Source organism: Platichthys flesus, chromosome 9 (assembly GCF_949316205.1).
Source record: "Platichthys flesus chromosome 9, fPlaFle2.1, whole genome shotgun sequence".
Taxonomy (NCBI): domain Eukaryota; kingdom Metazoa; phylum Chordata; class Actinopteri; order Pleuronectiformes; family Pleuronectidae; genus Platichthys; species Platichthys flesus.
In genome coordinates this window covers 14276599-14302515 of record NC_084953.1, presented here as the reverse complement: position 1 = coordinate 14302515, position 25917 = coordinate 14276599, and the positions used below count along the sequence as shown (strand labels likewise).

At 40.6% G+C, this 25917-nt stretch overlaps 2 protein-coding genes across 3 annotated transcripts; one reads left to right on the top strand and one right to left on the bottom strand.

Annotated features, from left to right (window-relative positions):
* Nucleotides 1–1585: 1585 nt before the first annotated feature.
* On the top strand, nt 1586–15417 carry slc1a6 (solute carrier family 1 member 6). The gene is made up of 12 exons (XM_062395801.1): nt 1586–3521; nt 3685–3762; nt 9912–10178; nt 10284–10421; nt 10693–10900; nt 11197–11239; nt 11676–11804; nt 11939–12123; nt 12283–12516; nt 12785–12979; nt 13425–13559; nt 13833–15417. The coding sequence occupies exons 3-12, from the start codon at nt 9956–9958 to the stop codon at nt 14029–14031; spliced, it is 1689 nt and encodes a 562-aa protein (XP_062251785.1). The 5' UTR covers nt 1586–3521; nt 3685–3762; nt 9912–9955; the 3' UTR covers nt 14032–15417.
* Nucleotides 15418–16059: 642 nt separating this feature from the next.
* Nucleotides 16060–25594, bottom strand: ccl44 (chemokine (C-C motif) ligand 44). 2 transcript variants are annotated; one of them, XM_062395802.1, is made up of 5 exons: nt 23038–25594; nt 18225–18354; nt 17367–17514; nt 17090–17156; nt 16060–16974 (listed from the first exon to the last, which is right to left on the bottom strand). In XM_062395802.1, exons 1-4 carry the CDS (start codon nt 23105–23107, stop codon nt 17118–17120), a joined length of 387 nt encoding a protein of 128 aa, XP_062251786.1. In that variant the 5' UTR covers nt 23108–25594; the 3' UTR covers nt 16060–16974; nt 17090–17117. The 2 variants fall into 2 exon arrangements, with proteins under 2 accessions (XP_062251786.1, XP_062251787.1); XM_062395803.1 differs by lacking the exon at nt 23038–25594 and adding an exon at nt 19337–19496.
* Nucleotides 25595–25917: the final 323 nt, after the last annotated feature.

Here is a 25917-nt window from a genome sequence, read left to right as displayed (position 1 = left end):
TAATCTGTTCTGGTTTAACTACTGATTTAGTTTTTTTGGAAACGTGCCACCTTGTATGTCTTGAAAGCAATTAGTTAAATCATGACACACGTGGCCAAGCCTTTCAGAGCCTGACTCATTTATTATCTTCCCTCTTCAGGACACACTAACCATCCTTACTGTAGGTGTAGAGATCATGTTCGCTATTTGTTACTGCCACTGAGTTTTCTGTGTTCTGAGGGTCAAAGCCAGTTGAGATGAATTTGCTGCGTAATGGATTTTTGAGTCTTAAAATAACATCAGGTCCATGTCACATCACGGGAGAGGGTCGATTTAGGGCAACACTGAGCTAAAATCCCTCCTTTGAGAAATAATTGATGAGGAATCCCTTCGTGTGTGTGTGTGTGTGTTCACTTTCATGGCTACACATCATGAGGACCTGTTTGAGTTTTAAAGCAAAGTAGTGAGGACATTTTGGTCGTTTCTCACTTTCTGACACAAGTTTGAGGATTGGTTTTAGATTTTAGATAGATTAGATATAGATATTATAATTAGGTTAGGATGGGGCTAGTTGGGTTTGTTATTGGTGAGTGGCTGGGGAATGTCACATCAAGAGTGTGTGTGTGTGTGTGTGTGTGTGTGTGTGTGTGTGTGTGTGTGTGTGTGTGTGTGTGTGTGTGTGTGTGTGTGTGTGTGTGTGTGTGTGTGTGTGTGTGTGTGTGTGTGTGTGTGTGTGTGTGTGTGTGTGTGTGTGTTCACAACAAAGGGAAGCAGGCTTCATTCCACTTGCCTGGGCCTCATCTCACTATTACACCGTGTTACGAGACAAGAAAGTGGCTGCAAGAACACAGTGTGTACCAGCGCTCAGACTCACAATATGAGTTTCCTCTCCCCAACACCACACCATTAACACATTGAAGGTTGCTAGGTAACTAATGGAAAGCTATAGGTGGAAGCGATGAGAAGCCAACTTCATCGCAGCCATATTCCAATTAGCATGTAGGAAATATGGTCACTTGTCATCATTTTGTTGCTAAGGCCCTTTTAGTGACCTAATTCATTTTTTTTATATAATCTTCTTACAAATATTTACCGTAGCACTTATTCAACCATTCTATTAAGCAAACTTCACTGATGATTTCACATAAGACCAAATTAATTGATATTGTACAAAAAGAAAGCATTTTGTAACCCGCTGGGAGATAACGCAGAGATAAATGTTCCTTCCTGCAGGCAGGAGAATAATTACACCATCTAAACGTGGATCATACATGATCCATGCCTCCCACGTTATGGCAGGATAATTATGTTGCCATGGCGATGCAATCTGCTCCTATCACTTTGGTCCTGTACCAGATTGGAAGCAGAGGGAAGTCCACAGCATCAGATCCGTCCTCATGTTTAGGGGCGATAAACGCCAGGAGAAGTGGTTTTGCTAAATGCCTGGAGAAAATGTAAAGGTATGCAGACATTCTCTCTGTGTGCATTCATCCTGTTAATACAGGGAAGAGCAGTTTTGTATGTTGTTATTGGGAGATAATTGATCATTAAAATTATAATTACATGCTTTTAGCCACCCATTAATGAAATTTACAGATCTTTATCATTTCCAATGAGGATCTCAGTTTCCAAAGAAACTAATTGAGTAGTTTAGCTGTTAAATTCACAATATCTTGTGAATTAATTTTTGATGTAGAGTCAGAATCAAACAGCTCTAACTATATACAGAGTAAAGCAATGCCTGTGCAGGTTTTAGGGGAATCTTTGAAAGGGACGTTCTACAGACACCCTTGAGTATTGCACAACTGAATTGTTACTTAAAAAGCTAACTAGGATTTCCTGTCAATTGATCAGACTACAATTGTACAATCAACATACCTGTCTTTGTACATTTCCTCTTGTCCGAACCTTCGTACAGCTGAGATTAAAAGTTCAATTATTACCTTGGAAACAGTAGTTGAAGGAAAGATCCTCTCACCATGGTCCATTTAGCCTTCTGGAGCTGGAGACTGGATTCTCCTCAGTTAACAGTTTGCACATTTGTCATAGAAATGTAGATGTAGAAGTTTTCTGAGTACCAAGTTGAAATGTGTTTGATTCGATAAAACGTCCAACATATCTCCTAAATGCACCTTGGAATTGAATTCACTTTGCCACAGCTAACTGAAGTATGTGACCACTGTGTCTAAGGACTTCAATGAAATATCTGTTTAAAATGTACAAAGTGTTAAGAGAAACTATTCCATGACAACATGAAACTCCCGTTTGCAGAAGAAGACATGTCTGACACACTCAAATGAACAGGAGCAACGTAAGAGCACTTTTTTTCCACAGTTAAAACTCTTTTTTGTGTATTCTTTCCTGACTCTGGTCGAGCGCTTAAGGGACATTGCACCTTTTTAAGCCCACTGAGGAAAATTCTAATTTGTGAATATTGGCCGTACAACTAAAATTGGAATGATTGATGAGTGCAAATATCTACAGCATCTTGAATCATTTTAATATGTCAATTCATTTTTTATCTGAAATAAAGCTCCTTTAATTTCCAAAGGAAGTATTTTATAGTTCCTTAATAATTATTCCCCAAAACCCACAAGGACATTGCTGTAGAGTTTATACAACCAATTGGCTTAAGCAGCTGTGGTCTGTTTCAAAGAGTTAATTCTGAACCATCAGAATTTATGGCCTCAAGGCTCGACTTAGTCAAAAATACACCAATCTGACACACATTCCTCTTCTTGTTTTGGTCTGTCCGTGCAAACCCCCTGATCGTTGTAGGCCTACCTGGAATCTCTATCATTTCCTCTTCACGATGGGCAGCTTGAATATGACTTGACCACAAATATTCAGTTTTAAGTGGGCTACGTGCATATCAATGTCAGTGAACGTGAACATGGTGAGTAGGTGTGAGAGTAGAAAACGGGGCAGAGAGATGCCAAAGGGCTACAAATGCACAAGTTCCCCAGAGTGGTGGAGAGCAGACCCTGAGCAGTGAGCAGATGCATGTTGTCATAGCAATGACTGCTGTGTGTTTATACTGTGTGCGGGACCCAAACCCAATGTTTAATAAGTGATGCAGATGCTGTATCCTCATCATGTAAGGAATGTTCATCACAAAATGAATATATCTTTCGGTGACTTTGGTGGGAAGTGAGAAATCCATGAGGAGCTGCGAGATGTTAACCTGAGAATATATTTCACTCAGTCTTGGCGGTTGTGGCAGCAGGTGGTTCATGTGTATTTTTTTCTCTCTTTCTCTCTCTCTCTCTCTCTCTCTCTCTCTTTCTCTCTCTTTCTCTCCCTCTCTTGAAGGGTCTTTAACCTCTACTCCTCCCACGCAGATCTCCCAGGCGCTTCCCTCTGCCGGAGGCTTCATGGACAAGCTACAAACGGCTTCATAGTAAAAAAAAAAATCACAAAAAACGGGCGATAACTATGAAGATGGTGAGTGGAGATACAGTGTGTGGGCAACACCAGTTCATTATCAGCTGCGTGGTGGAGAGGAAGACATCCACATGACGGAGTGAGGAGCACAGGCAGAGGTGGGGTAATCTTCTTTATACCTAATTAAATTGTCCTCTTGTCGATTGCTGATAAATAATTACAGCAGTTGCGTCATTTTTGTTTTTTAAACAGCTTGAATCTGATATCGTTTGAGTACAAGTTCATTCTAAGATTGTGAAGTTTTAATCCTTGTTTCTGCAGAGTCTAAAGAAAGAAGAGGAGAAGAGAGGATCTGCTTCTTCATGACAGCTTGACGCGTTCAAAGGAAGAAGAAACAGGGTATTAGACTTATCTATCTATCTATCTATCTATCTATCTATCTATCTATCTATCTATCTATCTATCACTGAATTATCATTTTAATTGTTTTGGTGGATGCAGGGTTGTGATGATACAAATTTAATTCGTCCTTTAGCAATTTGGTTTTAAACTTCCATATGGAGGTTAAAAAAATAAATGTCCATGTGATGCTTACTCTTGTGTCTCTCTTTCTATAAATCAAAAATCTTGTGGGCCTGTTTACAAAAAAATGTAGATATTTCCCTGGCAATGTGTTTCAATGTGTAGTTTCTCATATTCAAGTCCTACAAGTTATTCCAGAACCGGAAGGCTGTTGACTGTGATGATCGGCTTTTCCTCGTGGTTACTTGTATGATGCATTTGAATAGAAACTCTGGTTCTGTTGCACTGAGGGAATGTAACAAGTGCGATTGGTTGTTGCCATGGTCACCATTCACATGAGCCCACAGGACGTTTACATGAAACGACATCTTTCGTAACTGCACCACTCTTTTGTAAAAGTGACATTTTGAGTTTTTGTCACGTTTCGATTGGAATGAATGTCAATCTTTCATAGATCTAGTTTTGGAGTCTGTGTGTTAAAAGTAGTGTTTGCTGAGAGTTAACAGAGGATCCACCACAGGTATGGATGCAACATTTTTTGATTTTTCTTTTACTTTAGTATTTAGTTATTATCACTACCAAAAATCTATTTATCCTGAACCTACACAACTCGGGCGGCTGTGGCTGAGGGGTAGAGTGGTTGTCCTCCAACCTGAAAGTCGGCGGTTCGATCCCCAGTCTGACCCATCTGAATGCGGAAGTGTCCTCTGGCAAGATGCTGAACCCTGAATCGCCCCCCCGTAGAATAACAAAGGGCTGCGAATAGATGCACTGTATAAATGTGTGTGTGAATGGATGAATGTAAAACTGTACTGTAAAGCGCTCTGCGTGGTCATCAAGACTAGAAAATGCATTTACCATTTACAACTCATCTCGAAAAAGTAGTCAATGTTGTTGCTGTGCTTGATACATTCATTGCAATAGTCAGTACTTCACTGAATGTGAAGTAGAAGTGCTGCATCTCTCTTCAACTTGGTTAATGTTCACTCTTCCATCTACAACACATAACAAGCCCCTGCTGAGGAATCCCTGACTCTATGGTCCCAATGTGGTATCTGTGGCCACAACAGCTCCAACGTGTAGATACAGTTTTCAGGAGGTGCTCGACTAACATATTATATTCACACCACAGGATTTTAGCCAGAATTTTTTCACTTGCTGACAGTTTCTGGAGATTTCTGGGTTGAATCCCAAATCAGACAGTAACTATGAACTGTCAAAGATATAATCAAATTTGACTATATATGTCACAGGCTCTGCGTTTCAAACCCAATAGTGTTGTGACCTGGTTTTGAGTGCAGTGACATAAGCTGCAGCCAATGAGAGACAAGACGCAGCGTGAGAGCAAACCTGAGGATACCTGTAGCCGATGTATCCCAACACATTTCTATGGTTCATATTTGTCATTCCTTCCTCGTTTTTTCACAGCAAATCTGCGTTTTTTTTTTCAGACATACATTTTTGAGGAAAACAAATCCGGTCTCCAGCAGGATATTGTGTTATTTCCCCTGATCCTTATCGCAAAGCATAGTTTGGACACCCGACAGACTTGTAAGAACTATTCCATCTTGTGATCTCTGCCACTGATCAGTCGTGCAGTGTGCAAATGGCCATGACTTCAAGATTCAATAGAAAACAACAGATACAGCAATCAGTTATCTTCAAAAGTCATTGAGTATATACATGTCACACGGTATAGCATTTGGTGTAGCTACTGTATTTGGCCCATGTATGAAGCTTAACTTCTTAATACAAACCCATAACTTAACCTCTAATCCCTTGTATGTGTCAGGTTCTAAAAACTCTCACTGACTGGTTGCTTGTCTTTCAACTGCACATTAAAAATCTTTGGGCTTAACCCTGAGTATTTTTTTGCACAGACTGAGCGACTCTGTTGATGTTTTTTTTGTCAAATGAAATCCAAAGATTTAGGTTGAAATGCTGTGTTCAGGAAAGTGGAGCTTTAGCGAAAAGAACATAAGATCGGGAAACTAAATTGATGTGAATTTGATGGACTGCCAAAGGTTGGCTGGACAGTGTGTGTGTGTGTGTGTGTGTGTGTGTGTGTGTGTGTGTGTGAGAAGGTCAGACCACATGAGAAACCTTTGCATGTGTGTCTGCTCATGAGAGGGGCGAGCAGCGAGACCTTGTCATTTTCCCACTCAGCTCCGGACACTCTCACACACTCTCACACACACTCACACACTCTCTGAATCTGTTCTCTGCACTTGGGAAGCTGAGGTTTTTCACCTGACTTTGATTGGACTGACTGAGACAGACTGTTAACCATGAGTGGTGAGTAACCAGTGAGCGGCTGATAGTGAATTAATATCAGTTATTACTTTGTATCAGCAATGTGTTACTAGGAGTAGAATATAATTATAATAAATCTGAGAAACTGTTATTAATTCATATATTTCGATATGTATCTATTCATAAAGATCTTTTTAAAGTTATTATACATTTATGACAACATACAGGCAATACATTTTTGATTTTGAAAGAACAATGTATTAGATTTGTAGAAAAAAGGAAGCTTTGTGAATAAAATAAATGTGCACAGGTTGATCTGAGCAACCGTGTGCAGGGACTTTAATGTGGAAACCATAACAACTATAAACCAGTATTAATGAGGCACATGCAGTAGCTCGAGATGAGATCCTTGTGTCCCAGTGTGTTTTAACATGTGAGTACGAAGTGTCTTTCTACCTAGGTGTGAACTCACAAGCTGCATGCCCTTCTACCAGCCAATGCTGACGTCTCTGAGTTCAATTTTAAAACATTTACTTGTGTTAAGTTCTGTAGTGAAAAAAATAACATCTTTGCCCGTAAAAATATAATTTGGCCACCTCAGGGTTTATGATTTTCTCCATTACTATTAGAGATACTAATGTCCTTGTGATTAGCTTATTATTGGATTGTTGCTGCCCAGGCAACGCTGGATGTTTGTGTTGTCAGACAGAGGAGTGCTGACTCTGGTCAGACCAGGACTGAGCAGTTTCAGCCAGAGTTGGCAGGTTTAGGTCACTGCTGAGGGAAGGAGGTGGCTACCCAGCCGGCATTGACCTGTATTGATATTATGTTAAGTTAACCCGGCACCTCCTAAATTACTTCTGATTCTTTACATCCTCGAGAAGTCTCATCCCCCAGGCCATAATTTTAAACTCCTCCCAACTGCTATACAGTTGGGAGTATATACTACTATACTCCCCCTTTTTTAATTCTTGAGCATTGTTAGAACAGAGCCTGTGACGCAAGCATTTCATTGCCAGCGACAGCTTAATTGTTATCTCTGTGCATTTGATAATAAAACTCTTGAATCTTGAATCAAATGGTTCTAGCATGTTAGGTTTTACCTTTAATTACTAATTCTACCCTACCTGTCAATTTGGAGTTAGGGTCAAACAAACGACAACTCACAATCTATGCAGCCTTTCATCTAAATGCATCAGACTTGGCCCGAGGATTACGTGTGGACCCTGGTGTTTCAGTGACTGGTCAGATGGTGCAAAGGAGATTGTTTGAAGTCAGCCTCGACAGATGGCATAAAAAATCAAAGTCGTTGCTCATAAAATGGCACAAGACTGTGAAATTAAACTTTGCCAAAGAACACGAAAAGAGGCCTGATGGATATTGGCAGAACATTCCTTGGTGAGATGAAAACCAAAATACGAATTTCTTTGGATCAGCTGGAGTCCAGTATATTTGCTGTTGGCATTGCCAGGACAAGTAGAGTATTTAGCAGCAAAACTCCTGCAGCAACAAGCATCTGAAAAAAGTCCTTCCTGAAGAACATGTCTCCACAGATTTGTATCAGACTTATCTCAACTGTATCCGGTTGGATTTAGCGTGTTAGTTGCTTTCATTAAATTTTAATTAGTCACACATTTCAGTTTTTCCAATTAATTAGGCTCTATTCTTCTTTGGCTGTGGCTTTAAATCAAAACGCTGGGTTTCTTTCTTAGTGAGGAAACTCATTGGCTTAATGCTTACCCTAGCCCTTTACCCTAACCATCACTACTAAATGCCTAACCCTAACCTAAATATTATTTTATCTCTTACCCTAAAACCAAGTACTAACCTTCAAACAGCCCATTAAAAGTGAGATCAGAAAGTGAGGACCAGCCAAAATGTCCTCAATTTCCCAAAATGTCCTCACTCTGTAGGTTCTGCACCCAGAATGGTCCTCTCAAAGATATCTGTACAAGTACACACACACATATATTCTTGAACTCATTGACATAATGCATTTTATAGCCCCTTACCCTAACCATAACCATAACCATGACAATTAAACACCTAATTCCAATTCTTATCTTAACCTTAATTTAAACCTAGCTGTAATCCTGACCCTAAAAGTAAGTCTTAATCCTCAACAGGCCTTTTGAACAGCGACGAGTGATCAGATGCTCAGTGCTCGTGTTAGTGCATCTATCGTTATTAGGGACTTCCATTCATTGTGGAGAGCCTGACCAAAAACAATAAGGATAACAAGTCCCCATACTGTGACTGCAAACACAGATGTAGGTCCCCACAGTAATGCCTGGACCACAAACACACACACACATACACACACACACACACACACACACACTTACTGTAGGCAGCAGCTGGTTATTCTGCATCTGACAAAACTGAATAATGGCCTTGATTATCCTAGCTCATCCCACAACCTGCTCAGCAATGGCTCTTTTACACCAAATGTAATACATATAAGTGAAGCTCAGAACAATGCACAAAAGAAAATCAATAGTCAAGAATACAAACTGAATGGATGATGTCTCTCTGGAGATAATACATTGTCTTTATCCCCCCCCGCCCCCCCCCCCCCCCCCCCCCCGGGAAAGTGTTGGAGTGCATTGTGATTAGATGGATGTAAAGGAGAAGCTGATAAAGAAGTCGGTGTCAGTGTTCTTTAAGCGCAGGCTTCAAGTGTGGTGCAGAGGGTGATTCACAGGAAACACTGTAGCCTAGATAGATAAGGACCAACCGCCACGTGCTGCACACAGACTACTTCTTGTTTTCAGCAGAGGGAAACACGGTAAGACCACAGACACTCGATATTTTGAAGTTTTACAGCGTTGATACAGCCCTTATCTATTTGAACATATAAAAAGAGATCACAGTAAGGATTTAGTCACACAGATCTGAGATTAACTTACTTGATGTGGTGGTAAACAAAAGTAGAAGTGCAAAAAAGCCTTGTGTGAAGATGGGGAACCATAGTCGAGGTCATGAGGTGGACCGATCTATCTATTCAATCTGTTTTATATGCACCGTCAGATCCAGTTGGATATAACTTGAAAACTCTAAATTATCATCGGTATGTCAGTGTTTTTCCCTTTGTTTGTGCCTCACCGTCTTAATGAATAACGATTTGTTCCAAGTCTGTAACGGAATATTAAATATTGGTATATGTGATTTTGGATTGTTGTAGAGCTGCAAAATGTTCACCATTGACCAGTCTGTTGATATTTGTTCTGCTTTAATGGTAGAATCTTTTAGTCTGTAACATTCAGAAAATATGGGGATACAGATCCCAAAGTGATGTCTTTAAATCATTTATGGTTCAATAGCCGTTAATAATCCTCACATTTGAGAGGCTTGAACCACTAGATTTGAATATCTTTGCGCCATATTGACTCTAAATGAAATTAATCTAAATTGTTGTTTATAATGTTTTATCCATCTACTAACAATTACAGCACTATGTAATATTTATTATATAGAAATATATATAAAATACCCTCCTGGGTTGTACAGTTTACATCTCCATGTTTCGTGTTACCGGTAATTATTGTCAGAGTTTCTTAAATCTTGCAAAAGCATCAGCCGTAAAGTGTTGGATTTGACTTTACCTCCTACACTTTTAAATCATCCCTTTAAAATAATGTATACTTTCCACTCTGTGTGAACATTCTCATTTTCCCTGTTAGTGGACACTGTATATGCTTTTAACATTGTCATCCAGTCGATGAGATAATCGTCGGCATAACATGTGACAAATGACTTCTCTCCCTGCTTAGTCTCCCAGGAGACCTGCCTTTTGGACCAGGTGCTGGAGCTGATTATGAACGAGAAGCCCCCCGCAAGTACGAGTCTTTTCCTGAACGAGGACGCGGACAAACCCCCCTTGCCGGAGAGAGGAGACCTGAGGAGGCGTTTGCACAGGGCAATGGAGAGGAGAGCCAGCACCATGAAGGAGAGGATGGGCTCCATCAGCAGGGGCAGTGTCAAGGCTTTCCTCAAGAGGAACCTGTTCGTCCTGTTCACCGTCGCGGCTGTGGCTCTGGGTGAGATCACAGTTCAACAGCGTTTTCTCTGCAGACCACTGACTTTATCTGACTTTTTGTGTTCATTGGTGCCTTTTTTTTGTGTGTGCATGCAAATGTGTTCAGGTGTGATGCTGGGCTTTGCTCTGCGCACCCACAATCTGTCCATGAGGGAGATCAAGTATTTTGCCTTTCCTGGGGAGCTCCTGATGAGAATGTTGCAGATGCTGGTGCTGCCTCTCATCGTCTCCAGTCTGGTATCAGGTTGGATTTGAACGAGCACAGAAGAACAAACAAACTTAACGCTTACAAAGTGTAAATTACAGTGTAAATTACAGGGGATTACTGGTTTGCTGTCCATGAGTTTTAGTAAAAAGAAATTCATACTGTCATGACTATGGTGGAACAAATGTTTTATAGTGTATATAGTATATATATAGTAGATGTATCTCAAATTTAATAACAGAAATCAACAAACAATAAGTAAACTTGCATCAGACTGATTGAATTCTAAAGGGACTGTCCTCTGTTTTAGGTATTTCCTCCTTGGACAGCAAGGCGTCAGGTAAGATGGGTATCCGCGCAGTGGTCTACTACATGGTGACCACCCTGATTGCTGTGTTCATTGGCATCGTCATTGTGATGATCATCCAGCCGGGCAAAGGCAGCAGAGACAGTCCTTTGGCCAAAAGTGGAAGCATTGAACCTGTTCAGGCTGCTGACGCTTTTCTGGATCTCATCAGGTAACCACAGCTTGGAAACTCTACTGATTTGTGAAATTGCACAGGAGTTGTTACTCTATCAAGCTATTTTGAAAGTGTCCACAAAGAAGTAATAGTAATTTTCATATTTAATATGAAGCTACGATCTGTAGCCAGTTAGTTTAGGTTAGCAGTGGCCAAGCAACAACTCAGAACAACACCACAAACAACAGTTATTTCCACTTCATTAATCGGTTATTGATTTACAATGTGTAAGATTAGAACATTTACAAATTACAGTTTTCTGTTTATTTAATCTCGTCTCATTTTTATTTCAGAAACATGTTTCCCCCCAATCTGGTAGAAGCTTGTTTCAAGCAGGTGAGGCCATCTTTTTTTCTATTTTCATTTTTTGAATCCCAAAAGAAGCCCCCGAATTTTATGTTTCATGATTTATCAAACTAGTTCAAATAACAACAAAGGGAATAAATCAAATACAGAAAACCTGTAAAATTCCGTAAAAAGCAAACCAAAAGCCTTAAATTCAAGCTGCACTAAATTGTACACCCTCATAGATATCAGTCCCCTAAAAGTTCCAGATTTCTTTTATCTAGATCCATAAACGATTCCCTGGGAAATTGTTGAAACCATCAAATGAATAATCAAAATAAATTCCCATTCTCTAAATGTCAAATAAAGAGAAAAAAATCCTGGATCCGTCCCCTGATCTGGATCCACACCCAAATAGTTTGCCAGACTTTGAGAACCAAACAGAACGGATGCATCATTTCAGTTAATGCCACTGACTCTCTTTCAGTATAAAACAGTTTACAAGAAGACTGTTCATACACGGAACGTGACGGTGACCCTGAACCTCACAGACTCCCTCAACGTGACAGAGTCTGACCTGAGCATGAACCTCAGCAGGGTGCTGCACACCATACAGGTGGGTGGCACATGAGTCTTCTGGAGAATTACACGATTACTGAAAAGGAGTAAACATGTATATGATGAACTGTATGTCCACTTTAACGAAAGTATGATTTGTAAACTCTTTAGTTTTTCTCTTCTCTACGACAGGAGACAGTGGAGGAGACAATGCCCATGTCCGGCTCCTCCAGTGGAGTGAACGCTCTGGGTCTGGTGGTCTTCTCCATGTGCTTCGGTCTGGTCATTGGCAACATGAAGCAGCAGGGCCAGGCTCTCAGGGATTTCTTTGACTGCCTGAATGAAGCCATCATGAGACTGGTGTCCATAATCATCTGGTCAGTAAACACTCAACAGTCAACAAGTAAAACCTAATTCTTCATGGGTCCCTCGTCGTGGTTTCTTGTGCTCTATATGCCTCGCACATCCTGCATGTCTGTATCTTTCTATCCTTCTTCTTCCAAAATTCTGTCATCACCTCTGCGTCACCCTGCCAGGTACGCTCCAGTGGGCATCCTGTTCCTGATTGCAGGGAAAATTGTGGAGATGAAGGATCTGGCTGAGGTGGGCGGTCAGCTGGGGATGTACACCGTGACGGTCATTGTGGGTCTCCTCATCCACGGCCTCTTTGTGCTGCCGATGCTTTACTTCATGGTGACCAGGAAGAATCCCTACAGCTTCATCGGCGGTCTGCTGCAGGCCCTCATCACGGCCCTGGGGACGTCATCCAGGTGAGTCTGCTCGTCTGTCTTTCTCAGACATTGGAAATAAGGACACTTGCCCATATTGTATGCTGTCAATGTCCCTCAATGCAGAAATATAGGTAATGTAATCATTTGCCAATATATGGAAACTCAAATTACATATTCAAAAATGTAAAATATGATACTAAACGCATTGATTTAAAAATAACTTTAAATATATTAAACAAACTTTAAGCATTCTGTGTCTAACTGGTGTCAAACCACCATGCTTCCTCTCTCTCCTTGCCGCCTCCAGCTCTGCTACTCTGCCCATCACCTTCCGCTGTCTGGAGGAGAACAACCGTGTGGATAAAAGGGTGACCCGTTTCATCCTCCCTGTGGGCGCCACTATCAACATGGACGGCACCGCCCTGTACGAGGCCGTGGCAGCCATCTTTATCGCTCAAGTTAATGACATGGACCTTAACTTTGGCCAGATTCTCACAATCAGGTGACACTTTGTTTCTTCTTCTTTTTGGGGAGTAAAGTAAAAAAACACATTCAACCTTCATGTTGCACAATCTGTGTCCAGCATTGTTCTCTGACCTGTGACCATGTGATCACTGTTTATTTACTCAATGCCTCACCTGCTCAGATGTTTTTATGTGTTGATGAAAGAGTCATACATCAATTACCATGTCCGCAAATTATACTAAAATATGTATCTGTATATAATTCTTGATATAAGATGTCCTTCATTTTACAGAACAAACTATATATTGTAATTGTGTAGTCAGCGTAAATTTTGGTAGATTTACATAACTTTATCATTTCTGCTCTGCCTTTATTATCCTACTACTCCCACCAGCAGTGCACATGTGCTGTTTGTTTATTTCGCTTTATTAAATGTCTTCACTCTCCTCTCCCTCCCGCCCTCCCTCCCTCCGCCCACTCAGTATCACGGCAACTGCTGCCAGCATCGGAGCAGCAGGCATCCCTCAGGCTGGCCTGGTTACCATGGTGATCGTATTGACATCGGTGGGACTGCCCACAGAGGACATAACACTGATCATCGCCGTGGATTGGTTCTTGTGAGTTACCACTAAATGTCAGCTTGATGGGGATTGGTCTGTGTGCTGCGCTGTGGCTCTGCCAGCCTAAATGTCATAGAAAAGCTTCAGAGAGCCCAGAAGTCCCACCACTACAAAGGTTACTGATGCATAATGCAGGGCGACGGATTAGAAAGTGTGTATAGAGGCACAGTGTGAGTGTTTTCACTGCAGGTATACCATCATGTTTTGTTTCTCTATGTCCCAACTTTCCATCTCTCCTTGTCTGATTGTTTCTCTCTCTCATCACTCCAGGGACCGCTTGCGTACCACCACCAACGTGCTGGGCGACTCGCTCGGGGCCGGCATCGTGGAGCACCTCTCCCGCGGGGAGCTGCAAAATCAGGATGATGAGGTGCGCAACTCTGTCATCGAGGAGAATGAGAAGCCCTACCAGCTCATCTGCCAGGAAAACGACACCATCAAGCACCACAATAGTGAGACCACAATGTGAAAAAAATAAAACCACTCTCAGAGGGGCTTCACGTAGCATTTCAGCTAGAAAGTTGGCTTGCTGTGGTGCAGGAGAATAAAATCCTTTTGGGTCGACTCACCCAGTGCTCGAGTCCCAAACTTGTAACTTACCCTCCAATACAGAACGATGTCTGGGAAACAAGGTGATAATGTATGGTGGTAATAGGTAATATGCACACACACTTATTAGGAATGATTCAGTGCCAGTTATGTGACACTAAATCAGATTGAAAAACTCAGTGTGTCATTAAGAAAAAGTTCAGTAGGTCAAATAAAGATGAAAGTCATTTTGAAATCATTTTTCGGTTTATCAAGTTTTCAAATATTTGTGTGATTTATGATTCATACAATCAGTCAAACACATTCCTACCAGCATCAGTGTACGAATACACAGTATTAACAAAGACAAACTCCATTCATCCAGTTTCCAATCCACTCAGCTCTTTTGAATGGCTTAACATTTCTTTGCAAATATTTTTTTGTAATACATCATACATCATGACTACCTCTAACAGGACATTTAGATACATTGAAATATTCAATGGAGCATATCAACGGGATATTAATACATTAGCTGCTCCGCTGTTAAAGATCCCATATTTAACACATTTTCTTCTGTTCTTTAAGTGTGCTTGTACAAGACAATGGACCATGGTGGGAAGGAGAATCTTTACCACTTATTACTTTAAGATTTGATTTATTGCAAGTGACTTGTTAGAATGTTTAAATCTCGCTGCTTTCTTATAAGTGTACAGCATATATATTTGCAAGTATTTCCTGTATTTCTTTGTTGATATTGCTTTAAACTATGGGCATAGGACTGTACTCCTACACTAATTGTAGTAATACCTGCAGTAATACTTGTTCTGAAACAATTTCTTCTCCCTGATCCATGATCCGTTTTTCTTTTCCCACAATTAAGCTATTGTTTTAGAAATTTTGATGTGCTTCTTCCTTTCATTTTTTTTTTATCATTGAAAAAAAAGCACAGTGTTTTAATGTTAGTACACCTTTATTTCCTAGTTTTAAATTAAACCCAAAAAACAAACATGCAATTAAATGTTGGTATATTTAGACTGGAATGATGTAATGCAGATTAATCACAGATTTATTTGTATTAATTTGTGAAAACGTGCTGTGAATAAAGTTGGTCAACGCTTTGAGGAATTGAATGTACAGTTGCTTTATGTTTTTTGGTGTTTTAGAGGAAAGTGCAGTGCAAAGTGAAAAGGTTTATACATTACAGTTCAGTTGGAAGTTCGTATGACTTTGTGCCACTTTTGTGCTCGTTAAGAGGTTTCTCTTTAGTTTTGATGCTTATGACAGCTTATGAAAAATGTGACAAATAAATGGCTCAGGAATTGAACTGTGATTCTCATTATTGTGTTTGTGGCTACCCCTGGTGGAGGATATTCTCCCGCCTAGAAACCGTCATCCTCATATAAACATGTTGTTATATCAAATTAGTTTTAGTTGCATGGGTTCTGTGGTACAACCATTTATATATGATTTGTTGTTGACTAAAAATCTTTAGTAACTCTCAGAAAATGTGTTTCTCTTGTTATTTTATTTCCTGGAAGTTTGCATGTTTCGAAACTGACCCAGATTTCTCCAATAGACCCACAATAATACCTTTATACTCTCTTCCTTCACAGAGATGTTACATTAACATCTGTTTATTTTGGCAGACAAGATTTAGAGCCTTGTTTTGTGTTTGGCCTCATAGATTCGAACCTTCCTTATATGTGCTTTAGCAGCTCAGTGAGATGTACTGGGGCACATCAGCTGGTGCTTTGAGCTACATGCTAACACTATCATGCAGAACTGGAGGAATTAATAAAAAACCTGGTTCTGACTTAACAATTTAATAAAAGTCTGTTAAATTCATAATGCACCAAATATTTCTTGAGGCTTTCGACCTGAACCAAAGTGCAGCATGGATAAATAAAATGTTGTGTTATACAAAATGCAAAAGATACCCAGAAAAAGACAGATGAGACGGTTTGAGTCATTATTTCAGATTAATTTATAAAATTGCAGACTTGAGTTACTGTGTTTAAACATACAGTGCATTCTTCTACAATACAATACTTGTGTGTTTCAGACACAGTTGAGCCCTCTAAGTTTTAACAGCCTTGCCATGTAGTGAACTGAATCATGAATACTTTGGCATAGTTTAGTGACATACTATTGGTGAAAAAGACAAATGTAAACTGCAGATAGATCTTGAAATGGTTGATGTCTGAGGGCTTGATTTAAAAAGACTGACACAGGTTAAATACTGAGTTTACAAACAGTCATTATACAAAGTGGGCACAATATCGTTTGCTCTTCATGGGACACGGAGTTGAGCCTTCTAACAGTCAGATACAGAAGATCAAAGCCTGAACGAGGATTTTTTAAGACAACTAAGACCTGGATTGTACAAAATGAGGTGCAAATCAATTTCAGTTCCCCCAACATCCTGCACACACACTGTGACATTACACATTAATGAAGGTATACAAGTGTCTTGCTGATATACAATATTAATATCACTGCTCATGTATCATTTCTTTACTTACAACTTGTTTACTGGTTGCACATCAGTCATGAGTGGTTTATGTTGTAGAGGGAGACACTTCCACGCTGACTCCAGCAAATAACAGTATGAGCCATTAAGAAATAATAATAACAACAAATTCAACTTATCTCACAAGTAATTACTCCTTTGTTTAGACTGTTCCAGCCACGTGTTTAGGAATATTTCAAGCACAGTTCATATTCAAATATCTAAAGCCACTTAAATATGTATTGCTGCCCAGGTCTGGTCCCAGGGAGACAGAGAGTGTAGACAGAGAGAGAAAGAGAGAGAAACGACACGACTGGAGAAACAGCGAGCTTCGCTTTGTTAGGACGACGAGGTGCTGAAAGTTAACTTGGCCTTTAGAAAAGGGAGAGGAATGCAAAATAATGGATGAGACATATGAAAGAGCCACTGTGAGATACTGTACATATTTTATGCAGTTCACCAAACATAGGTTTAGAGAGAACCTTACTTATGACTGTGAGTTTTCCTCCTTTTCATCACTCCAAATTGAGAACCGCCCAGTTATCCTTCTTGTCCTGATGAAAACAAGAGGATGAACTCTATTATTGACTGGGGTGACATGGAAATAGCAAGAAAACCTCTTTTATTCCCATTTATAACAGAATATTCAATACAGAGACAGAAAGTCAAAGGTTTTTACCATCGTTGAATAAATTAGACTATGACACATGTGTATTGCTGGAGGGAGTAACAGCAATGTGTCTGTAATGTACATTGTGGCTGACCTCGGACATGACGGGCAGGTTGTCATGAGGAAGGAGCCACATGGTTCGGTGGGCCTTGGTTCTCTGTCTCTGAAGGAGTTTTCGCAGCAGCCTCTTCACTTTCCGGTCTCTGGGGTCTGCACATTTCACCGCCTTCTTTGTGTAAAGACTGTAAAAAATACACAATAAAGGATGACAACAACATTCTGCTGAACTCTGAACATCCAGAATCTGTTGTGTGCTGAAGCAGAAACAAAGGGAGAAACTATTATACAGCACTTACATGAAGGACGACAAAGATGTCCATGAGGTGCAGCAAGAATTTGTGCACAAAGGAATCATGAAGAAAATATGTTTTGATTTGGCTGGAATGAGTCCAATATGTTTTTTTTTTCTGGTAGACAAAGAAGTCAAACTATGACCAAAAGTTGAGGAACGGAGCTTGATGACCACTGGAATAGAGAGAACCAAAAGAAACTCTTGTATCTAAGAGAATGTCATGTTTTTGTTAGGTTGACCACATGAAAAAGCAAGCTCTTCATTCCCTAGCTCCATCTGATTTCTTCCACTTGCTGGAAACAATAGGTATCACAATGCAACATGGTTTATTTAACTAAACCCTGCTGTACTGACTGACTGGCTGCGGCAGGGCTCAGCTGGCTCTCAAGGTATTTTCAGATGGCTTGTTATTCCCACATATTTCCTTTCTTACTTCCCTGGCAATTACAGCTCCGGGCCCTGCCATAACAACATGACCTGGAAAGATGACAATGCCTCTCAGCCCGGTTCTGCCCTCCCTTATAACGAGAGGCATATTTTCCATGCCTGCAGATCGCTGTGTGCTCTTTAGCTCCAGGAGTGGATAGTTGGAATACTTGCATGATGGCTTGTATGCTGCAGTCGGGCCCCTCCGTCTGCACCTCAAACCGCAGCACATCTTTGGTACGCACCTTGCCCTGTGAGTACAACATGCAGCACTGGACATCTCTCTGCATCTGTACACCTTTACCTGTGAGACACATGCATAAAACAGAGTAAGAAAGAAAATGAGGAAAAAGGAAGATTAAGATCCCTCAGTTAATTTGGCTGTTTCTCACCTTTTGTTTTTGCAAACAAGGCCATATCTAAGTGAAAATCTATTTGTCAGTACAAATCGCGACAGCCACAAAAGTTTCAAACACTACACATTATTGTGCATTATCGGTAATTCCATTCCAATCAGATGGAGACACATTTTAAAGCATGAATGTTCAGCTCTCTTCTGTAAGTGTTCTGATGTTATAAAATACTGAGACAGTGTATTGGCAGCTTCCGCAGACAGAAAAATGTTATCTGTTCCGCAGAATGTGCTCATGCCCTCTGGATACATATACACTCTCAGATATGGACACACATGTACACACACAAGAATGCCAGAGGAATTACAATGGCATCCCATTGTGCAGCAAAAACACGCGAGCATGCCAGTGAAACAAGAGGGAGAAAGTGAGAGAAAGAGAGGAGGAGTGTGTGTCTGCGTGGAGGGTGTGTCGTGGTGCCTTTTCATCCACAGCAAATGTGTAAACAAATTAAAGTGTGATGTGAAGCAGCAGGAGCAATATGAGCTGTAAAATAGGACAGAGCTGCTTTGTTATGCCTCAGATCGTCTAGAATCCATCTTCAGGCTCATCGCTGCACTTCCAGTGCTCTCGCAACATCTCAAAAAATAAAAGCGGTGACACCGTCACACAGACTGAGCCCTGACACAGTTGCTTTCTTTCTGCGTGTGTGTGTGTGTGTGATTTCAGATGCTCGTCCTCCTGCGTGCTGCCCCTCTGTTTACATCCATGCCTCCCTCCCCGCTGCTCCTGCTGCTGCTATCCCTCTTTCCTTCTTCTCTCCTCTTTCTATCTTCGCCATCGCTCTCTGGCTATACTGTCCACCTGCAGGGTTCATACAAGCCATGCAACACACACATGCACACACACAAAGTAAGTATGGCTGTGTCCTACCTTCCACAGATGCCAGAAGGATAACAGTCAGAGAGATAACAGTCAACATCTGCAGCATGGCCATGATGAGGCTGGCAGAGAGGAGTACAGGAGAGGAGGATAATCTACTCTGTCACCTCTCCCTCTATGGCTGCCTCTCTTATATTACTCCCTCCCTCTCTTTATACCTCCCTGCCCATCTCTCACTCACTCACTTCCACCACCTCTCTTTTTCTATCTTACCGTCTTTCCCTCCCACCCTCTGTTTTTTCATTTTCAGTCTTTCTCACGCTCAAAAAAACTCCCTCCCTCATCCTCCTTTTCTCTCACACTCATCTCACTTCTCACTCATCTCTCCCTTCTTGTCTCCTCACATAAGATGCCAAGGCTCATTTGTCTCATTTGAGGCTTTAAATTCCTCTTTCATCCCACCTCTTCTCTTGTTCTCAGTGCATTGTCTCTGCCAGGACAGAAACAGATTTAATTGGTGAAATCTACGAGGAATCATGTTTCTTGATTAGTCCTAGTTTGGGCATTTTACGGCACAAAATGCCATCATTTCCAAACAATATTTCTTCAACCTGGGTTTGGCAATGTATGATGTAGCAGGGGAAACTATTACTCCAAAGAGTGGCATGTCGGAGTTAGTTATGTTCTCTTTAACTCCAAAAAAAGTACCAAACACACCTTTAAACTGTGATGACCAGCATTATTTAGCTTAACCCCCAATGACAGGGTTAGGGTGTTATCAAATCAGCCTCATTTATCCCCAGCATGTGTTATGAATTGAGATTTGTTGTATGAAATATCCCCATTGTCGGTTGATTTGGTGGCGTTCCACAAGGTTATATCTTCGGCATTTTGCTACGATCAGTTTTTAATGCTTCTCCCACTAGTCCAATTTATTGACAAAACGTTTCTATCAAAGGCTGATGATATGTTTGTATGTTGTATGTTCTACTACACTGTAACTTGTTTTTTGGCTTGCGTCACAAATCTCTGCTGATGAATGTTACAAATTTCACAAACAAATGAAGACAAATCTTATAAAGTTTAACCAGGCCCCTCTGACCAGGCCTCTAACTTCCAGAATAAACTCGGAAGTCTTGCAGAAAATAAGAAAATGTTTTCTTGCTTTTACTTCTTTTTTATGGTTTAACTCATGCCAATGCATTGCTGTCACCAAATAAATATAATGAATTTGGTCCATAAAGTGGTCCAAATGTTTGAATAATGTGCCGTAATACGTCTTTGCGGGCTCTCCCTGTTGGGCCATAAATCATAATAAATTGTTACCTTCTTTCCATAACAGAATACCACAAGAGTAAGCTGGAGGCTTTATCTGAGAGTCAAGCATCCATATCCATTACAGAGAGGCTTCAACAGAAAACAGCATCAGGGCCTGATTATAACGAGAGAAACCAGAAAGACTGATGTTGGCCGGCATCTGTTTCTGGAACATATTCCTTTGAAGCAACCAACAAATGACAAACACAGATGCAGAAATCAGACGATGCCAAAAACAACTGTGTGTACAACAGTTGATCAGAGGACTGGTTTAGTTTGACAGATACATAAATTGTGTCATTCTTTGGCAATTTATGATAATAATTGAGTCATAATTCTTATTTAATAAGACAATACAAGATGGTGTTGCTGTCGACTCTATCAGGTCTGATACACATTACATTATAATACATATAACAGCCCCCAGAGAGTTACAACGGTCAATACATTAACCCTTACTGGGGCCAGGAAACACTTTTTTTGCTCGACAAAAACCTTTATTCTCTCAAAGGTTCTTGTCACTCAAACCCACAAACCTAATAGAACAAACTAGCCAATGGGTTACCAGTGAATTTTCACTACCACGTTAACACAAATGTAGTAAATGGAATTTAATTTGTGGTTTTCCACAGCTAGGTATCCTTGAAACTTGTGATAATACACAAAAGTGGATGTTGAAAAGTGATATTTGTCAGTCCGCCCAGCTTCAGGGATGCAGAGGTATAAGCCAGAGTGGTGACATTTTGTTGGGTGTGATTACAGGTGCAATGGAGCACTTTTGGTCAGTGTTCAAATCAAGACAACAAATAATGTTTTTTATAGATTTTATGCAAATTTGGAGAGACACAATAGATAGATGACAGGAAATTAACCATTAACAAATGTCCATGGGCCTGAGATGAACCCGGAACACTGCAGTTCATGGGCTGGCCCCAACTAAGTTTGAGATTTGTAGTTTATTTAGATAACTGAAAAGTATTTGCTATCAAATTCCATCATAGATGTGAAACCACTGATCCAGTGATATGTTTGGTCAGTTATCAGCTCACAGTTAAGCAAGACACATGCATCTACAAACCAATAAGGAATATATCATCCATTGGTAATAGGTGTTGTTTAAATATAACTTACTAAACTAACTGACTAAAACCACCTGGGTGGCCCCATTTAATACAGAATACAGAAATGATGAGGGAGAAAATGCTACAGAAGTGTTCACACAGTTAAATAACAATATATTTATCAAAACAATACTTTGCCCTTCAATTCCCTAAATGATTAGAGCACAATGTACTTTTGAAAAAAACAAAACAAAGACAAACACATTTCACAAAGGGAAATATAGCTTTAGACATTAATGTGATCCATGTAATAGACAGATATTGTTGGATTCAACAGTATTCTTTGGCTCCTGAAACACTTGGTGGAGAAATTGAGATATCCAGACAACAAGGCAACAGCATGTCACATATATCAGAACTGTGGATGTGAAAATATGCAGCCTGTGCGAGAGGTGAGGTTGGAGTAGAAATGTGCATATACATGTGTGTATGTGTTAGGGGTGGGGTTAACTGTTGAAGAATTTGACCCAAGAAATCAGGTTGGAATCTCAGCTGCAAAAACATACCTTCCACATGACTACAGGTCTGCTTGGGAGCCAGATGCCTTTTCTGCACATCTCTGCAGCGATTAAAATATCTCCTGTCAAGGTGAGCAGACTCGCGAACATGTGGAAAATCACAAAGTAGAAGCAGCGGCAGGGTGTAGTGGAGATGACGGGGTAAAGTCTCCGTCTCTGATGGGAGCCTGAGATGTAAAGTCTGTAAGGATGGTATGGCCTCCTTGAGATTGTAGGGGATTGTTGGTGAACTGTGCTGGTCATGCATGCAGCAGCCAGAGATAGTTTACTGTATCGGAGATGGATTTAAAGAAGATCATATGAAAGGAGCAAATACTTCAGGGATTCTTCGAAACAGGGAAACAAAGACTTTAATTTGATGTCTGAATCCCACACTAATCGGTGGCCTGTTGATTGAGAGTGGTTGAGTGTGTGTAGAGGTCTGTTCGACTTTACGTGCCTCTGCTGGTAAGACATTTTCAGCACGTCAGTATGTCAGTGACACATGACCCCGAAAACCTCTGTGACGACACAACTCTGCCCTGATTGGCTGAAGGCTTGACTGACTCGCATGATGTGTTGCTATTAAGTTCAGATCAATTATCTGCAGTTTATTTCTTTCCGAAGAGGATTACATCTATTTCATCTTCCTCTGAAAGTCAGTTATGTATTTACACATGTGAATATGTAATTTTAGGCTGTAAACACATTACCTTTTATGTTTTCATTAAAAAGTGCTTTGATTTAGCTGATGTGTCAAAGACTTGAGATTGCCGTTGACTCATAATCGAGCTACGAAAAGTAGAAAGTGTCTGACCTGAAGGGTTCTCGTTACACTCCACTGCAGCCGCCGGCAGATCAGAGCTGACCACACCTTGTGATGTCATGTTTGCTGTGAGCCAATGGCAGTGTTTTGAGGGCTGATTGAGGACATTTGTGCCTCCACTCTGAGGTTTATTTATGTCATCAGCAGCAAACGCTTGGCACCTTCATTTCCTCTTGTCTTCCTCTGTGTGCAGGTATGTTATGCATGTGGGACTTCAGTAAATAGATGAACATTGAGAGGCCTCTCACCTCATCTATGTTGTACGTCTGAACGATACATGTAAGATTCACGTGACTATCTGTATAATGTTCTCTTGTCCACTTGTGTGTTCATCCGTCTGCAGGCCAGGGACCAGGTGCCGAGCTCTCCAGACGGACTTGTGCTCCTTGAAGACTGAGGGTATCGCCAACCTTGTCCTGGTGATGATTTGGAATGCTATGAGAACTGTGATGAAGCAACCAACCTGCGGTACAGATGACCTTTGGCCTCCTCCATTGCAAGTAGGCCGGTGACTGTTTCCCCAACCTTTATCCCCAAACAGAGACATTAGAATATAATACTTGTCATTTAATTGTATGCTTTTCTATGATTTTAGTATTTATAAAATAAGAATGGAATAATTTGTTACCGCTTACAATGAATACATCTTGATATGAGTCAGTGACAAAGTTTGTCAATATAGATCTTCAAGATTTTTGAGCAAGTCTATTGAGATATTTGCCTTATGGCAAAAAGTGGTCTTTGTGAGCATTTTGGCTGATGTTACCATTTAGCTCAAAGCGCTGCTTAGGTTTATTAGTCTCACAAAGCTGCTATGGTCGTACATTCTTATGACTCTATTTTAATGACCTAAGTACATGGTCTAAAGCACATAGCACAATGGCATGAAGGGTGTGTCCAAATCCACATTTTGCGAAATTAACGCCAGGTGCATGGTTCAAAAGGTTTTTTTACATACCAGGGTGCCATCTCCTATTCCCTTTAAAAGTCAGGTGCACTCACACTTTGGCATAACGGGATTAACAAAGCCAGATCTGCCAGGTAGTGAGAGAAGTCTCTTCTCTGCAGAGAAAACGTTTTTAATTTTGAGTTCAACCAGATTGTCTATTGTGTTTTTAAAGGTAAATAAATCTTACATTAATCCATACCAGTTATCTTAAATGTCAAATAGATTGTTTGATGAATCTATTTGAAATTGTTTTACAGCAGAATAAGTGATTAAGCCTGATTTTGATAAAGAGAGCCAAAGCATGAAACTTTATTCTGATAGTATGTGATTTTCCATCAATATGAATGAGGACCATCAGATTCATTCTTAATGTTCTGTTCTAGACAGGGGGAGGCTCTACACTTTTCACATGAGATTTCCTTAATGGAATGTCTTTATTGACTGTGGAAATAAAATGATGTCCAATCCTTCGATGTGTGATTATGTTTTATTAGAAAGGATCCAATCCGTGTTCCCTTGTGCCAGTCAGGAATTCCTCTGCAGGGAGTTGACTGGTGTTCCTTTGAAACCAAACATCTGTGCTTCTCACAGCTCTGTTTCATTACTGCCCGAAACACTAAACCCAGAAAATCAGCTTAAACACACTCAGGCATTTGTTTTAAAAATCCCCTCTGCAAAAACTTGAGGGGTCTTGATGTGCCTAGAGTGTGAAACCAAACACTTTGGAAGTGTTTAACAAATTCTGCCAGGAAGAACAACACACATCTCAGGTCAAGAGACATTCAGATACCTTCCTAATGCAAACTTGAGGCTCTGTGGGACTTTCCTCAGTGTTACTATGTTGAGTTTGACATTTAACTCACTTCTTCAACACTGCCTTGTTTTGTGCTGTGGCCATGTGCAAATTTGCTGCAGCGGCCAATTTTGGCTTTGAAAGAGTTGATTGCATTATATCAAATATATATCTAATAACTTTAAGAATAGATGTAATGTTCCTGTAAAGTTGAGGAAATAACACCATTGTGAGATACCTTAATGTTAAATACAGAAACCATCTATGTATATCTGTAACTGATTTATATTGGATAAAATGCTAACTCTCACAAGGAATATTTACTGTTTGTTATACATACATGTCACGGTCTTTTGGTCCAAGTGACCAACCAGAAAGTGAATTGGAATAAATACAACTTGGCAATCCTACAGCCTAATATCTCCACTAAAACGAACATTTTATAGAACAAAAGAATTCCGTGTTAAAATGTGAAAATCCAATCCGCCAACATGAAACACCATCGTAAAGTCTAAATACGATTTGACGGATCAGTACCCAGGACAGTTCCTGCCTCCCTGGAGGTCCCAGGATCAGCACCATGGACAGGGCTCTAAATAAACTCACTGCAGGGGGTGTGTCACCCATACAGGTGTCATCAGACCTCTCAGGGTAATGGGGGTGTGGACATTTGGGAGGGATTGTCCTATTACATTAAATGGTGCCAAGACATTTGTGACATCAGAAATGCCCCCCTTAGCTCCACCCCCATTTATCAACCTGAGCAGATCGGATCCACCTGAGCTGCACAGGAACCTTAAAAGGAAGCAACATCACCCAATGGTCTGTCAGTTTCACATCTGTCAGTTTTCACATGATAAGACACTAATTCCTTTTATCCAGTGCTGCTAGTTTCCCCAGTTAAACATCTTGCTACACTCTCAGCTACCCCCCCCCCCCCCTCCCCCACTGACTCATCACTTGATGATAATAGGAACATGTGATACTAAGAACAAGCGTCCACTCGGTTGATGGAGTCCTGCAGGGGTCTTTACTGAGGAAGGTTGGGTCACTTCATATTCCTCACTCTGCTGTTGTGGCCAAGCTTAGGCATTCAACTGAAATAAACAACGATGATACAGCAACATGA